Raw genomic sequence first — 15,636 nt, 5'->3', positions numbered from 1 at the left:
AACGACAACACACACACACACACACACACACAAGCACACAAGCACACACACACACACACACACACACACACACAAGCACACACCATGTCCATCTCGAGTGTGTCTGCCAGTGAGTGGGCGCTGATTGCAACTCACTGCCAGGAACGACCACCACCACGTGTCCATTCTGGATGAAGCGGACGTTGACAAGCGTGCTGCTCAGCAAGCTCTGGGCCGAGCGTTTTTCAACCTCATGCTGACGTGCCGCGAGCTGTACCACGACCTCCCGTGGGCCATGCCAAAGTGGTGCCTGTCACGCGTCTACAATGGGAACAGGGCCGAAAGGGCGATTTTGCACTGGCTTCACACCTTCCAATCCTGTCCAATCGGACCTCCTGCCAGCAACCACAGCAACTGCAGCAGCACAACGAGTGAGTCTCACAGATGTGGCACTGACAACAAATCGACTCGCCAATGCCACCAGCGTCCGCCTGGCAAACATAAAGGTGATGCCAGATGTGCTGCATCTTCCCAAGGCTACGAAGATTGAGCTTGTCGAGTCTGACGTGAAGCAAATCACGTGCCCAGCCCACCTCGACCGCCTGTACATCCGCAAGCGAGGCAGCAGTGCCGCCCTGCCAATCCCTGCGTTTGAGCATGCGAGGATGGTCCATGTCAGTCTCCCAGACTCGTTCCTGTCACGGGAGCAACTGACTGACCTTGGCAGCCGCGTCGACACGCTGGTGTTGCGTGCGTGCGTCAGGAACATGAGCGACCTGCATGTCATTCCAGACCACGTGCGCGTGTACTTGTCGATGGGCATACGCAAGTTGAATGTCGACGCCCCCGCACCGCCATGCGTGCAGGAGCTGCAATGCTGCAGGAGATCTGACTTTCCAATCCGCCTTGTGGCGCACGTGCCACGCCTGACACTCCCCAGCACCAGTTCTGGCGCTCCCATCCACAACCTCTATCTTCTCTCCAACCGCCAGCGCCTGTCGCTTGAAGGCTGTACCGTGGAAGGAGAGATCACGGGCTGTCGCAGTCTGTTCCTCCCAGCATGTCGTGGCGCTGCCACTGTCACCGCCACGCATTACTTGTCTGTTCTTCGCGGCGTGGTTGCTTCAGAGCAGATGGGCGACGATGTATTTTCCACGCTTCAGGTCGCACGTGTGCGGGACGTGTCCGCGTGCCACCTGGACTCTTGCAGTATCCAAGACTTTGCCTGCATGCAGAACGTGCAGCGGCTCGTGCTAAGGAACTGCACCTTTGACAGCCTCGACAACCTCCCACCAGTGGCCTCACTTCACATGCTCAACTGCACCACGAGTGACAAGGCGTGGGCGTGGCCATGGCTGATCCTCGTTAACCGGACTCCAGAGGAAATGCGACGTGTCTTGCTTGCAGGCAAGAAGCACAAGCGACGCTGACGGCGATGGACGCGGTGTGACTTTGGTTGCGGTTGTGAGTGGTGTGTTGTGTTGTGGGCGTTGTGGTGGTTGTAGTGTGTTGCGTGTTGTGCTGTGTCGTGGCGGTTGTGAGGGTGGGATCCACCTGCTGCCACCACCAACACGACGAAACAGACAAAAGTGCAATCGCAACACGACATGTTGCCTCACTGCAAGCAAACTCGCACGCCTCAAGGTGGTGGTCGTTTATGAATCTAAGCATACGCGCGCACGAGAATGGAACGAGAGGGAAGGTGACGAGGGCAGGTGATGGGTACACGCAGCAGCAGCTCGCACAGATCACCTGCTGCTGATGATGATACTGCTTTTCACACACACACACACACACACACACACACACACACCACATATCACATCACATAAAGGGGTCAAAGCCCCGGGGTGGCCGGAAGTGGTCTGGGTTTGGTTCGCCAAAGGCCAGGCCGCCGCCTCCCCTTCCACGGCCACGGCCACGGCCACGGCCAGCGGGGTCGCGCGGGTCAGCAAACGGCGTGACGGGGTCGAAGCGTGCGCCAGGTGGCACAGAGCCCGGCGGGAACCCGGTGCGCACGTCTGTGTCAGGAACGCCGCCCTGGAACAAGGGGTGATCAGGCCCCATGAACATGCCGTGGCCGGGCGGTGTTGGCTGGCCTGCAGTGAGTGAGTGTGAGTGAGTGAGTGAGTGAGTGAGTGTGTGTGTGTGAGGGAATGAGTGAGTGAGTGTGTGTGTGAGGGAATGAGTGAGTGAGAGTGTGTGTGAGTGTGTGAGGGAATGAGTGTGTGTGTGTGTGTGAGTGTGTGAGTGTGTGAGTGAGTGAGTGAGTGAGTGAGTGAGTGAGTGAGTGAGTGAGTTAGTGAGTTAGTGAGTGAGTGAGTGAGTGAGTGAGTGTGTGTGTGTGTGTGTGAGTCAGTGAGTCAGTGAGTGTGTGTGTGAGGGAATGAGTGTGTGTGTGTGAGTGAGTGCGTGAGTGTGTGCGTGAGTGTGTGAGTGTGTGAGTGTGTGCGTGAGTGTGTGAGTGTGTGAGTGTGTGTGTGTGTGTGAGTGTGTGAGTGAGTGTGTGTGTGAGTGTGTGTGTGTGAGTGTGTGCGTGCGTGAGTGAGTGAGTGAGTGTGCGAGTGTGTGTGTGTGATAAAAATCAGCGCAGGTAGCTCCCCACCTCCTCATCCCAATACATGCGCCACGAATCCCCTCGTGTGCATGGCGTGTGGTCTTCACCAACTCACTGTACATGCCGAGGTTCGGGTCAATGTCACTGCGCCCAATGTCGTAGATGGAGGCTGGCGGCTGGGTTTGCGGCGGGCGCAGCATGCTTGGCGGCACATCTGGGTTTGGCTGCGAGTCTCCGCCCAGGCGACCGACACCACGGCCACCGCGCTCCTCGTCATCATCTGCACGCCGCGCCGCTGGTGGCCTGTCGGTTGCGGTGTGTGAGAAGAGCGAACAAATCGTGAGAGAAGTTGGGTGGGAGTAAAGTGAACAGAAGAAGCAAACAGTGCTGGCAGGTGAGCAGACAGTTAGTTGATGCACAAGTTCGCAAACACACACACACACATTCACACACACACACACACACACACACACACACACACACAAACACACACACACACACCTGGGAAACACGGTGTCGACAAAGGATGTTGCAGCAGCAAAGGCGTCGAGGGATAAGCAGCGGTCTGGATCTGCGCAGTCTGTGCCGCCATTTACAATAGTGTGCACCTTGCACTCCACAGTCTTGACGTCACGCCCACCAATCTGGGTTAGCACGCGATGCACGCGCAGCCACACAAGCACGCACCTGTCTGTGAGAGGCTCGCACAAGCTGGGATTGGCAGAATTGCAGACAGGCACGCAGGCAGAGTTGCAGGCAGACTTGCGAGTGGTGTTGCAAACAGCGTTGCAGGCACGCAGACAGAGATACACACACACGCACACAAAACACACATCACACAGTACCTGGAAGTGGAACACGAGCTGGTCATCCATTTGAAGTGCCTTCATCATGGCTTCATTGCCATCCTTTGTGTAGTGAAATGTGGCTACGTCGCCTTCTGGCTCCCACCCGCCCCGTTTCTCCGGCACCTCCTGCGACGCGTTTGTGGCAGAGATGTGCTTGTTTGAGCATTGCCATGCACACCTCTCATCCACCTCTCATCCAACACACACGTAACCATCACATCACCACATCACGCATACCCATCACATCACCACATCATGCATACACCACGCATTACATTGACGCACCTGCCATCCGTGTGTGAGCACGAGCGAGTGGTGCAGCGCGATGACAGCCTGCCTTGCGCTGCGAGGCGTCAACGACGCAAACACCAGTCGTACGCGGGCCACATCCATCGCCGTCTGTCACCGTGTCTGTTGTCAACGTATCTGTCGATGAGATGGTGTTGGAGGTGGAGCAGGAAGGAGCTAGGGCAGGCAGTGTCAGTTCGATTGTAACACAGCGTTGTTGTTGCTTCTTCTTCTTCTTCTTCTGCTGCTGCAATGTGTGAAACACGTCAGACGCGAATTTTCGCCACACTCGTGCCCACACAACAAGACAACAGCACTGTCTTTTGCTTGCTGTGAGTTGAGCATGTTGTTGTGCATGCGTGTGGATGGATGGTTGTTGTGAGGGTGGTGCTCTCAGCTGCGGTCCTGTGCATCGTCGCTTGCTTGTGGCAGCTCACTCGTGACCGGTGCTTTGCATTGCATTGCTTTGTTTGTTCGCAGAGATTCGTTGGACCCCGCTTTGTGCAACCCACCAACCATGCTCTCCCGCGTGAGTCAAGACACAGCGTGTGCGTGCATGTGCATGTGCATGTGCATGTGCATGTGTGTGTGTGTGTGCATGTGTGCGTGTGTGCATGTTTGTGTTCATCAGTGCACAACCTACAGCTATCCGACCCCCCCCTCCCCCCCCACACACACGAAACGTCACTCTCGCCTCACCTTCACCTTCCTGCACTGGTTCGCGTTCCAGGCGTGCCGCCGTCTCAGCAGCAGTGCTGCCGCTGCTCAACAGGTACAACGAGTTGGCCTTGATGCAGTCATGGATACGCGCCCTTGCTCACCATACACACACACACACATACCTGGCGCCTCCCTTATGTCCTCACCCTCCCCCCCCCCAACACGCACACACACACAACGCATGCGCAGATGCACAAGGTGACGATGATCCCTGGTGATGGCATTGGCCCTGAGATCTCCGCTGCTGTCAAGCAAATCTTCCGCGCCGCCGAGGTGCGTGATGCAAATCATGCACAACTGAGTTATTCTCCAGTGGTCGTCGCTTTCGTTTCGTGTCTCGAACACTCTGATTTCAACGGACCAGGGTGTTTGGTCGTTCATTCAACGAGATGTCGCACTCACTCGCAACGCACGCGCGCGCTTTGCTTTTGACGTTCACATTCGTGTTCACATTCGTGTTTCCAGGTGCCCGTGGAGTGGGAGGATGTCGACGTGATGCCCACCTTTGACGAGTTTGGCCGCTCTACCATCCCCCAGCGCGCAAAGGACTCCATCAACGAGAACAAGATTGCCCTCAAGGTTTGCGCGTGCATGTGTGCGTGCGTGTGTGTGTGTGTGCATGTGTGTGCGTGCGTGCGTGTGTGTGTGTGTGTGTGTGTGTGTGTGTGTGTGTGTGTGTGTGTTTTGGATATCCAACATGCGCACATGTGTGCATGAAACAACAATGACGTCTACCACCAGCACACACTTACTGTCTTTCCTTCCCACGTTCCCCCGTGTCTCCTACGACCTCTTCCCCCTCTTCTCCCACGTGCCTCCACCCTCTTCCTGTAGGGCCCCCTCGGCACGCCCATTGGCAAGGGCCACCCGTCCCTCAACCTCACGCTGCGCAAGACGTTTGACCTCTTTGCCAACGTGCGCCCCTGCCGCTCAGTCAAGGGCTACAAGACCCCATACGACGGTAAGCGATGCGTTCCTTGCATGGAGCATGGAGCATGCTAATGGTGTGATTGCGAAAGGGGAAATGTGGAGAAAGGGGAGGGAGTGCGTGTGCATATGTGTGTGTGTGTGTGTGTGTGCGCGCGCGTACTTATGTGTGTGTGTGTGTGTGTTCTATTTGTCCTGCTCACGACCATAGGCGGTCCTGTTGTCGAATCTCACACATTCACCATCTCTCTCTCAATCTAACCCCCCCCCCCAATACGTTTCAGACGTGGACACTGTGATTATCCGGGAGAACACGGAGGGCGAGTACTGCGGCGTTGAGCACGAGGTGATCCCCGGTGTGGTGCAGTCGATCAAGCTCATCACGCGCGACGCATCCATGCGTGTCGCCAACTTTGCCTTTGAGTTTGCCAAGAACAACAAGCGCAGCAAGGTCACCGCCGTCCACAAGGCAAACATCATGTGCGTACAGGAAATCTTGCACTGTGTGATTTATTGTGTGTTTTGGGTGTGTGTGTTTTGTGTGTGTGTGTGTGTGTGTGTGTGTGTTTGGTGGTGTGTTTGTGTGTGTGTGTGTGTGTGTGTGTGATTTATTGTGTGTTTTGTGTGTGACTTATTGTGTATGTGTTCGTGTGTGTGTGCGTGAGTGGGGTTTGTTTGCTATGCGCGTGCACCGGCCTCCCCCTTCCCTCCTTATCCCTCCGCTTCTCTCCCACCCGTTCCCTCATCCACCGTTCATCCCCCCCCCCTTAACAGGAAGATGTCTGATGGGCTGTTCCTCGAGTGCTGCAAGGAGGTCGCCGAGCGCTACCCCGACATTGAGTTTGAGCACCAGCTCCTCGACAAGACATGCCTCATGGTCAGCTGTGATGGTGGTGGTGGTGGTGATGGTCGTGGTGGTGGTGGTGGTGGTGGTGGTGGCGGTGGTGACTGTGCTTGTGGTGGTCCTTGTGGGGTTCATGTTGCTACATCAACAGACAAGACTCACTCCACACCACCGCTAACTCTTCTCACACATCCCTTCATCACCACCCAATACACGCTGCAGATCACGGAGGACCCGCACCAGTTTGACGTGATGGTGATGCCGAACCTGTACGGCGACATCCTCTCCGACCTCTCCGCCGGCCTCATCGGCGGCCTTGGCCTCACCCCAAGGTGTGCAGCAGTGGAGAGGAGGCACGGTGATGTGGTGGTGTGGCGTGGCGTGGCGTGGTGTGGGATGGGAGAGACGTCCTTGTGGCTGTTCGTTGCCTCACTCACCCACTCACCCACTCACCCACTCACTCACACACACACACACTCTCTCACACACACTCACACGCACACACACTCTCTCACACACACTCACACGCACACACACACACTCACGCACGCACACACATTCACACACACATATAAAAACTCCCCCCTCCCCCCTCCGCGCCACCAACACCGTATCAGCGGCAACATTGGCGCCACTGGCATTGCCATGTTTGAGGCGGTGCACGGCACAGCGCCCGACATTGCCGGCCAGGACAAGGCCAACCCGACTGCGCTTGTTCTGAGCAGCGTGATGATGCTGCGACACATGCACATGCACGAGCACGCCGACGTGATTGAACGCGCCATCCTCGACACCATTGCCGCCAGCAAGGAGGTGATGTTTTGATAATGATGATGATGATGATGATGATGATGATGATGATGATGATGATGATGATGATGCGATTGTGGTGTGGTCTGCGGTGTGGTGTGATGGCAAGCAAGTTTACGGAACAGGGGAATCATGCATGCTTTGGAGAACATGTACACGTCAGAAAATGACCCATTTACGTCATGTGCCCCTTGCACCGCTCACACACACACACACACACACACACACACACACACACACACACACACATGAACACACACACACACACACACACACACACACACACACACACACACACATGAACACAGACGCGGACTGGGGATCTCGGGGGAACCGCCAGCTGCTCGGGCTTCACCAAGGCCGTCTGCGATCGCATCCACCAGTAAACATCCACACACGCGCACGCGCACGTGCACACGTACACAAGTGTAGTTCTATGCGTGCATCTCACCACTCCACGTATTCCAGCTTTGCATTTCGTTCCGTTTGTGTCGTCTGTTGCTTTCTTTCCATGTCAAGCTTGTCGCAAACGTCGTCACGGCACTCCCGCGCTTTTGTTTTGTTTCGTTCGTATACTTGTTTTGTTTTGGTTTGAGTCGACACCACTGCCTCTTCCGGGTGTGTTTCGGCGAGGTGCTCTTGGGTCACACACACACACACACACACTCTCTCTCTCTCGCTCCCACTCTCTGCCCTGCCGTTGGTTGTGTTGGGTCGTTTCAATCGTCCAATCAAAAGATGGCAAGCAAGCAAGCGAATGTAATGCAAAGCGAATGCAAGTCAGCAAGTAAGCAAGCAGAGACTATGGAAGGAAAAAAAGGGGGGGGGGTGGAGATGGCGGGACGTGGCATTCTCCGTCAACACCGGCACCACCGCAATGCCAAGGCCCGCGGTGACACGGCTGCAGTGGTCGAATACATACACACAAGAGAAAGAGGAAGAAGAAGATGGGCAGTTACACGCAGAAGTTGGTGCAAACGCACACACACGCACACACACAAACACTCTCTCTGTCTCTCTGTCTCTCGCTCTCTCACATGCCATCAACATCATCATCACGGTGAAGTCTCCCCTGATTGCGCCCCATCACCACCACTATCACCACCACTATTATCACTGTCACCACTGTCACCACCACTAGTCGCTTGAGTGCTCCGTGTGTCCTGCTGCACGGTTTCCTGCACCATGGAGTTGCTGTCAGCACGCTCGCCACTGCCTCCCTTCTTCGCGCTGGTGTCGGTGGCGGCACAAGAGGAGGAAGAAGTCGCTGGTTGAGGAGGGGAAGGTGTGATTCTGGCGTTTGAAGTGGATGCACGTAACGCTGCACTCGTCTCTTTCGCGTTCTCGCTGCCATTGGCGCCGTCGCTGCCGTCCTTGTCCTCTGCCTCTGTCTTCACAGCAGGTTTTGCTTGGCCGGCCGCCTTTGCGGTGCTTCTCGATGCATCACCATCACCATCACCATCACCATCACCATCACCAGCGACGTTGTCCGCACGCTTGTCACCACCGTTACCACCAGCTTCCTTCACACCCGCTTCCACCTTGCCACCACCACCAACACCGCTGCCAGTGCCATTCTTGCGTGCGTGGATCATCTGCATGTGCAGCTGCGAGAGCGCATTGCGCGCCTTTCGAAACCACACGGCGCCATCGCCGTAGTCGTATTTGCCCATCGCGGCCTCTCCTTTGCTCGCCAGCTCCTGCACCTGCGCAGCCAGCGCCGTACACGCGCCGTCCCCGCCCGCACCTGATGTCGTGGTGTGCGTGTGTGCGTGTGTGTGCGTGTGTGCGTGTGTGTGCGTGTGTGCGTGTGTGTGTGTGTGTGTGTGTGTGTGTGTGTGTTGAAGAGACATGGAGGCGTGAGCGGAAACACACACACTCACACACACACACACACGCACGCACGTGCACATAACTGAATGCACTTGAAAGAAGCAATCCTACCTGCTGCCTCCGCAAGTTGATTTGGCAACTCCTTCCACGGATCTGTGGAGACAAGAAACAACGATGCAGATGGGTGGCGCAACGTGATGATGAGGAATGAAGCAAGCAGGGAGGGGATACAGGAGTGAGGGACATGCACACCAGGTGACCAACAAAACTCACAATTGGAAGGAAGCTCGACAGCACATCAGATCATGCTCAAATACACACCAATGCGCACATTCAGATACACGAACGCACCCTTTGGCTTCTTTGATTTCTTCCACGGCCGCTTCGAACCGGGCGGCTCCGAGATCCACCACGTCTTGTTCTGTTGTGTCACACACACACACGCACACGCACACGCACGCATACACACACGCACACACACACACGCACGCACACACGCACACACACACACACACACACGCACTCACATAAGCATAACCGCGTGTCAGTTGTGCTGCAACTTGCCAATGCGGCATTGCTGCACCATTTGGCAAAACGACAGAGCATTTGTCGCCAACACCTTCACAAGCACCACCACTCAGAAACAAACACCAACCCATCAACCAACCACGAATCACAATCTGAACGGCTCTTCCGCCCTCGCCCCCTCTCCCCTCCTTGTCCCAACTGTCGAACCTTGAGCAGCCATTTTTCGAGATTCTTTGCAAGGGGGGCGCAAGTGCCACCACGCACTACCTCCGTCACCTGGCATATCGACCCGAGCAGGGGCCATGGGTGGTGGTGATGGTGGTGATGATGACGATGGTAGTGAGGACGGTAGCAGCGTAAAGAAGGATTGAAGGCACGGGAACACACACACACGCGCGCGCGCGCACACACACACACACACACACACACACACACACACACACACACACACACACACACACACACACACACACACACACACACACACACACACACACACACACACACACACACGCCCACCGTGTTGATTTCCTTCTTCGGGCGCTTCCGGTTTGACGCCACCGCTGACGACGACGATGAAGGGGTGGATGGTGATGACGCCTTGCCCTTTGTGGATCCGTTAGTACCGTTGTTGCCGTGGGTGCCGGTGGTGGTGGGTGTCGACGCTTTCGCTGCACCGTTGTCACTATTGCCGCCCTTGTTACCGTTTCCACTTGGCGCCTTCTTCTGCTGCGTCTTCGCTCGCTTCGCTGCTGGCGTGGACGCCGCCGCTTTGGACTTGGCCCGCTTTGCTACTGATGACAATGATGGTGTGGAAGAAGACGACACCGACGATGATGTTGTCGTTGGTCCCTTCTTGGCTGCACTTGCTTGTGCACTGCTGCTTGTCTTCGCCTTCTTCGCTGGCACCGCATCGTCTTCTTCACCAACAGTACCAGCAGCGGCTACAGATGCTGATGCCTTGGCTTCACTGTGCTCGCCCTTGCCATTGAGACCACCGTCGATACTGCCACTGTCCCCGGTGCGCGTTGAGGGGCTGTGATTGGTCTTGGATGCCATGCCGGCCGCAGATATCCGCGTGTTTGTTGATGCCTTCTTCTTGGCATTTGTCGGCCTTGTCGCTGTTGACGTCGTTGTCGCTGCTGACATCGTTGACGGCGTGGCGTGAGCTGTGCTGTCCTTGGAGACGCTGGAGTCGTGGCTGCTTGCTTCGTCGCCGCTTTCTTGTCCGCTGGTCGGCCCAGATGTGGTCGGGTCGCGCGACTGCTGTGGCGTGGAGGACAGGGATGACACACTCACTGCTTCTGCTGCTGTTGTGTTTGCCGCGGCGCCGTTGTTGCTCACAGCACTCTTTCCAATGCCTTGAGACCGCCTACCGCCTCCGTCCTCATCGCTGCTGTCGTCGTCGTCGTCGTCCTCATCGCTGTCATCATCATCGTCCTCTCGTCGGTGCCGGGGATGTTTCTTTGCCCTCGTCTGGGTCGCTGATGGGGAATGGGTGACGGTCGACGGGTGTGAAGCATCTGGGCTGTGCTCGCCACCGTCGCTGTCATCGACGATATCTTCGCTTCCTTCCATGTCATCATCGTCGTGATTGGCGGGGGCAGGCGCCTGTTCCCGCGCTGTCGCGTGGTCACCACTGACCAGCACCGTCGCCATGCCGAGTTGGGTGAGAGGAGGAGGAGGAGGAGGGGGGTGTCAAGAGGAAGGCACGCACAGAGACAAAGAGAGCGACGGGTCGAAGGGGAACGGGGGAGGGGGAGAAAGAGAAAACAGAGGGAAGCAAGCGAGGAGGAAAGAACCAACGACAAGACAACACGGCTTGCTTGCTTGCTTCTTGCTTGGTGGGGAATGAGAATGCAACGCACACACACGCACGCACGCACAACGGCGAAAAAGGCAAGCAACACAGCAGAGGCAGCAGTGCTTGTTGTGTTTTTCGCTTTTGACTGGCTGGTGCGGAGGAGCACTTGCCGCGCAAAGTACGAAAAGTAGATGGTATCTTTCATGAAACGGCAGCAGCGGATATGGCTCTGCTTGTTGTTGATGGGTGCAAGGAAGATGGTGGAAGATGGAGTGGAAGAGATGGACAATTGTGACACCAGACACGCACACACACACACACACACACACACACACACACACACACACACACACACACACACACACACACACACACACACAGATAGGAGATGGTCGATCAGTGCGCTACGCCATGGTGATGAACTGGCCCACTTTGTCCTTGTAGTAGGCATGAAACATGCTGGCAATAAAGTGGAACGGCGTGTCAATCTCAGACCCATTCTTCTGCAAACAGGGAGAAGAAGAGCAAGCACACACATGTGTGTGTGTGTGTGTGAGGGAGGGGGGAGAGAGCTGAATCCGCTGTCATGCTGATATGTGCAGACCTGTATTGCCCTTCTCTATCGACACACAAACACAGACACACACACACAGACACAGACACACACACACACACACACACAATGTATTAACCACACCCTACTATGTACGCACCGCTGAGCACTCAAAGTAGTCGAGGTCATTTGTTCGCGCCACTTCCTCGCCCTGCTCCCGGATCACCTCTCGTCGCGCATCAAGATCAGCCTTGTTGCCCAGCAACACGCCTGCGCAATGTGAATGCGTGTACGAGAGCGTGTGTGTGTGTATGGTTCGTGTGTCACATGTGAAGGATAGGGTGTGTGAGCGAGAACCACAAGCAGAATCGACGCAAGGACACACACACACACACACACACACACACACACACACACACACAATACACGCACCGCCCATGAAGGAGGCGCCTGCGGCTGTGCGGGCCTTGTTGAGCCAGGTGATGCTGTTCTCAAATGTCTGAGACCGCGTGACGTCAAACACGACAACAACCATGTTGCAGTCCTCAAGCTGTGGCAATGAATTGGGAAGGGGAATGGTATTGTCACAGCAGGGTGGGTGGGATAGCGAGAGGAGCGTAAGGAAAATGCTGTGAGGCAAGGCTGGTGTCGCAGGTTGGACAACGATAAACAGCAGCAGCAGCATCCACAGCAGCCTGGGCAGCATCCACAGCGCCGTCAGCACTAGCAGCAGTGGGCAGTGGTATTTCTCACGTATGAGGTGATGTTCTCCTGCAGCGCCTCTTCGCCTGGGAGATCAATCAGCATCAACTCCTGCAGCAGTGACATGTGCGGGAAACGGTGAATATAGAAGCAGGATGAGGTGGGTGGACAATGCACGCAGGTAGAGACAACAAGCAGCCTTTTGATGTGTTTGATGTGATGAGATGAGGAAAACCCTCGTGGCGTTGGTTGAACAGGGTCTTCTTCCTCACCACAGAGTCTTGTGTATCGGGGATGTTGACTGACTTGACGCAAAGCTCGGGATGTGTCGTCTGGCGCCAAGCACCAAGCATTGTGCGGTGCGCAGACGTGAGATGCCGCAGTGAGTGAGCTTGGAGCGCAAAGGTGGCAAAGTGAGGAGGAATATGATGAAGACGGTGAAGCAAAGAGATGATGACATGAAGGGCAACATAAACAGACACAGACACACACAGACACACACAGACACACACACACACACACACACACAGAACCACAAACAGACCATTGTGTAGGCTTTGGGGAAGTGTGATCCATCGCTGTGAAAGGCCTGTGTCACTGCGCTCTTGCCCACCGTCTGGTCGCCTGATGTGTGAGCGACACAGAAACAACAGTGAGTACGATGGAAACACCACACACACACACACACACACACACACACACACACACACACACACACACACACACACACACACACACACACACACACACAAGCAGAGGATGTCATTGCTCGTGTACGCTGCTGCTTACCAATGATGGCGCACTTGGCTCTCAATACAACCATGCCTGCTGTGTGTATTGTGGTGTGCGAATGGAACGTGTGTGTTGTGTTGTATTGGGTGTTGTTGTTGTTGTTTTGTTGTTGTTGTTGTTGTTGGCGGCAGAAAAAACGGTCGTCAACGAACAACAACAGCAGCAAAGACAACCACATCCACGTGTGTTGTGCGTCTCATCAATCCACCCCCTCCCATCTCCTCCGCTTCTCCACGAGATCAAGCGGCCATGGCGAGGAGCGTGCTGCGGCTTGGCCGGCAGTGCGCTGGACGCAGCGGAACAGCTGCGAGATTGCCTGCATATTCCACTGCGCCGCCGTCAGCAGCAACATCCACAACGCCAGCATCAGCAGCAGCACATGTTGCGCCGCTGGCGACATGGATGAGACACGTGGCAACGCAGGCACGGGCAAAGGAAGGAAAGGGCAAAGGAAAGGCAGTGAAGGGAAGGGAGCGAGGAGCACGAGCAGCAGGAAGAACGCCACGGCCAACGGCGTCGCACAAGCATGACCGACGAGGAAGAGATCGGGAACACGCCCGTAGCAAGAACGCAGCGCCTGTCCACCACTTTCCGGCATTGTACAAGAAGGTGGTCAAGGGCTTCAACCAGACCTTCCGTGGCAACACGCACCTTGACATGACGCTCGGCGCAGGTGCTTTACACGTGTGTGTGTGTGTGTGTGTGTGTGTGTGTGTGTGTGTGTGTGTGTGTGTGTGTGTGTGTGTGTGTGTGTGTGTGTGTGTGTGTGTGTGCGTGCGTGTGTGTGTGTGTGTGCGTGTGTGCGTGTGTGTGTGTGTGTGCGTGCGTGCGCGTGTGCGTGTGTGTAGCATTCGAATGTTGTTTGCTCTTCTACGCCCTCCCATTTCCCTTGCCTTTCTCCATTGCCCGCACTTGCAACCCATCTCACGTGTACACACACTGCGCAACACCCTGGTTTACACCGCAGGTAACCACGTGCGGCACGTGTTCAAGGCGGGCGCGCAGAACATCATATCCGCAGACGGTGACGATTCGGTCATCGACACAGCCCAGTATCTCATCAACTCGAACCTGGTGCGGGTGCAATCGATATGAGGGGATGTGGAAGAATAGAAGGAGGCAGACGTGATATCGCTGTGACGTTCGGAAACATGCTTGTACCGAAGCGACAGCTTAAAGCACACACACACACACACACACACACACACACACACACACACACACACACACACACACACACACACACACACACACACACAAGCAGAGGATGTCATTGCTCGTGTACGCTGCTGCTTACCAATGATGGCGCACTTGGCTCTCAATACAACCATGCCTGCTGTGTGTATTGTGGTGTGCGAATGGAACGTGTGTGTTGTGTTGTATTGGGTGTTGTTGTTGTTGTTTTGTTGTTGTTGTTGTTGTTGGCGGCAGAAAAAACGGTCGTCAACGAACAACAACAGCAGCAAAGACAACCACATCCACGTGTGTTGTGCGTCTCATCAATCCACCCCCTCCCATCTCCTCCGCTTCTCCACGAGATCAAGCGGCCATGGCGAGGAGCGTGCTGCGGCTTGGCCGGCAGTGCGCTGGACGCAGCGGAACAGCTGCGAGATTGCCTGCATATTCCACTGCGCCGCCGTCAGCAGCAACATCCACAACGCCAGCATCAGCAGCAGCACATGTTGCGCCGCTGGCGACATGGATGAGACACGTGGCAACGCAGGCACGGGCAAAGGAAGGAAAGGGCAAAGGAAAGGCAGTGAAGGGAAGGGAGCGAGGAGCACGAGCAGCAGGAAGAACGCCACGGCCAACGGCGTCGCACAAGCATGACCGACGAGGAAGAGATCGGGAACACGCCCGTAGCAAGAACGCAGCGCCTGTCCACCACTTTCCGGCATTGTACAAGAAGGTGGTCAAGGGCTTCAACCAGACCTTCCGTGGCAACACGCACCTTGACATGACGCTCGGCGCAGGTGCTTTACACGTGTGTGTGTGTGTGTGTGTGTGTGTGTGTGTGTGTGTGTGTGTGTGTGTGTGTGTGTGTGTGTGTGTGTGTGTGTGTGTGTGTGTGAGTGTGCGAGTGTGAGGCTGTGTGAGAGAGCGTTTTTTTTTTTTTTATTTGTCTTGCTTGTTTTTTTTGGTGGTTGTGATGAAGTTACTACTTCTTGCTAGGACTATAACGCCCCCCCGAATCTAGCAAGAGGAAGCCCGCGAGGGGCCACATTGTGAGCAGTTAGCGTCCGCACGACCGGCACATAATACTGGCTTGCATTTATTCTTGAGGGCGGGAGGCGGACGGCAGAAGTTCGAAGCGGTGACAAGGAACACGAGCGACGAATTTTCTAGTCCCGAGGCCTAGACAACAGATAACAATCAACGTGAGAGTTTAGTGTGTGATTTCTCGGTGTTTTCAGTGAACAAAAACAGACACCACACATCGACCAGACACCA

General features: G+C 55.6%; 7 protein-coding genes across 7 annotated transcripts; 4 read left to right on the top strand and 3 right to left on the bottom strand.

Moving 5' to 3' along the window:
- Positions 1-488: 488 nt before the first annotated feature.
- Positions 489-1,409, top strand: PTSG_10725 (uncharacterized protein; the record flags this gene model as incomplete). The annotated part of the gene is made up of 2 exons (XM_004988634.1): positions 489-776; positions 846-1,409. The coding sequence occupies 2 exons, from the start codon at positions 489-491 to the stop codon at positions 1,407-1,409; spliced, it is 852 nt and encodes a 283-aa protein (XP_004988691.1).
- A 394-nt stretch (positions 1,410-1,803) lies between these two features.
- On the bottom strand, positions 1,804-3,777 carry PTSG_10724 (uncharacterized protein; the record flags this gene model as incomplete). Its single annotated transcript, XM_004988633.1, has 5 exons — positions 1,804-2,078; positions 2,652-2,839; positions 3,038-3,180; positions 3,382-3,510; positions 3,670-3,777. The coding sequence occupies 5 exons, from the start codon at positions 3,775-3,777 to the stop codon at positions 1,804-1,806; spliced, it is 843 nt and encodes a 280-aa protein (XP_004988690.1).
- A 178-nt stretch (positions 3,778-3,955) lies between these two features.
- PTSG_10723 (isocitrate dehydrogenase 3) lies at positions 3,956-7,753 on the top strand. The gene is made up of 11 exons (XM_004988632.1): positions 3,956-4,004; positions 4,153-4,201; positions 4,403-4,444; positions 4,582-4,665; positions 4,858-4,971; positions 5,227-5,353; positions 5,604-5,799; positions 6,094-6,196; positions 6,386-6,495; positions 6,781-6,976; positions 7,282-7,753. The coding sequence occupies exons 2-11, from the start codon at positions 4,190-4,192 to the stop codon at positions 7,357-7,359; spliced, it is 1,062 nt and encodes a 353-aa protein (XP_004988689.1). The 5' UTR covers positions 3,956-4,004; positions 4,153-4,189; the 3' UTR covers positions 7,360-7,753.
- On the bottom strand, positions 7,678-11,308 carry PTSG_10722 (uncharacterized protein). The gene is made up of 5 exons (XM_004988631.1): positions 9,854-11,308; positions 9,542-9,610; positions 9,158-9,227; positions 8,918-8,959; positions 7,678-8,720 (listed from the first exon to the last, which is right to left on the bottom strand). Exons 1-5 carry the CDS (start codon positions 10,991-10,993, stop codon positions 8,029-8,031), a joined length of 2,013 nt encoding a protein of 670 aa, XP_004988688.1. The 5' UTR covers positions 10,994-11,308; the 3' UTR covers positions 7,678-8,028.
- A 234-nt stretch (positions 11,309-11,542) lies between these two features.
- PTSG_10721 (uncharacterized protein) lies at positions 11,543-13,216 on the bottom strand (the record flags this gene model as incomplete). Its single annotated transcript, XM_004988630.1, has 7 exons — positions 11,543-11,641; positions 11,852-11,961; positions 12,124-12,241; positions 12,445-12,504; positions 12,666-12,725; positions 12,938-13,017; positions 13,183-13,216. The coding sequence occupies 7 exons, from the start codon at positions 13,214-13,216 to the stop codon at positions 11,543-11,545; spliced, it is 561 nt and encodes a 186-aa protein (XP_004988687.1).
- A 110-nt stretch (positions 13,217-13,326) lies between these two features.
- PTSG_10720 (uncharacterized protein) lies at positions 13,327-14,280 on the top strand (the record flags this gene model as incomplete). Its single annotated transcript, XM_004988629.1, has 2 exons — positions 13,327-13,858; positions 14,153-14,280. The coding sequence occupies exons 1-2, from the start codon at positions 13,435-13,437 to the stop codon at positions 14,278-14,280; spliced, it is 552 nt and encodes a 183-aa protein (XP_004988686.1). The 5' UTR covers positions 13,327-13,434.
- A 454-nt stretch (positions 14,281-14,734) lies between these two features.
- On the top strand, positions 14,735-15,544 carry PTSG_10719 (uncharacterized protein; the record flags this gene model as incomplete). The annotated part of the gene is made up of 2 exons (XM_004988628.1): positions 14,735-15,158; positions 15,477-15,544. 2 exons carry the CDS (start codon positions 14,735-14,737, stop codon positions 15,542-15,544), a joined length of 492 nt encoding a protein of 163 aa, XP_004988685.1.
- Positions 15,545-15,636: the final 92 nt, after the last annotated feature.

Source organism: Salpingoeca rosetta (genome assembly GCF_000188695.1).
Source record: "Salpingoeca rosetta unplaced genomic scaffold supercont1.34, whole genome shotgun sequence".
NCBI lineage: Eukaryota > Choanoflagellata > Craspedida > Salpingoecidae > Salpingoeca > Salpingoeca rosetta.
This window is presented reverse-complemented; position numbering and strand designations above follow the sequence as displayed.

Excerpts from the sequence above, each read along its gene's own strand:
- PTSG_10723 (XM_004988632.1), top strand. Across the intron at positions 5,354-5,603 it reads CTACAAGACCCCATACGACG|ACGTGGACACTGTGATTATC; the intron begins GTAAGCGATGCG and ends AATACGTTTCAG. Across the intron at positions 6,197-6,385 it reads TCGACAAGACATGCCTCATG|ATCACGGAGGACCCGCACCA; the intron begins GTCAGCTGTGAT and ends TACACGCTGCAG.
- PTSG_10722 (XM_004988631.1), bottom strand. The coding sequence starts at position 10,993 with ATGGCGACGGTGCTGGTCAGTGGTGACCACGCGACAGCGCGGGAACAG. Across the intron at positions 9,228-9,541 it reads TCGAAAAATGGCTGCTCAAG|AACAAGACGTGGTGGATCTC; the intron begins GTTCGACAGTTG and ends GTGACACAACAG. Across the intron at positions 8,721-8,917 it reads TCAACTTGCGGAGGCAGCAG|GTGCGGGCGGGGACGGCGCG; the intron begins GTAGGATTGCTT and ends CCACGACATCAG.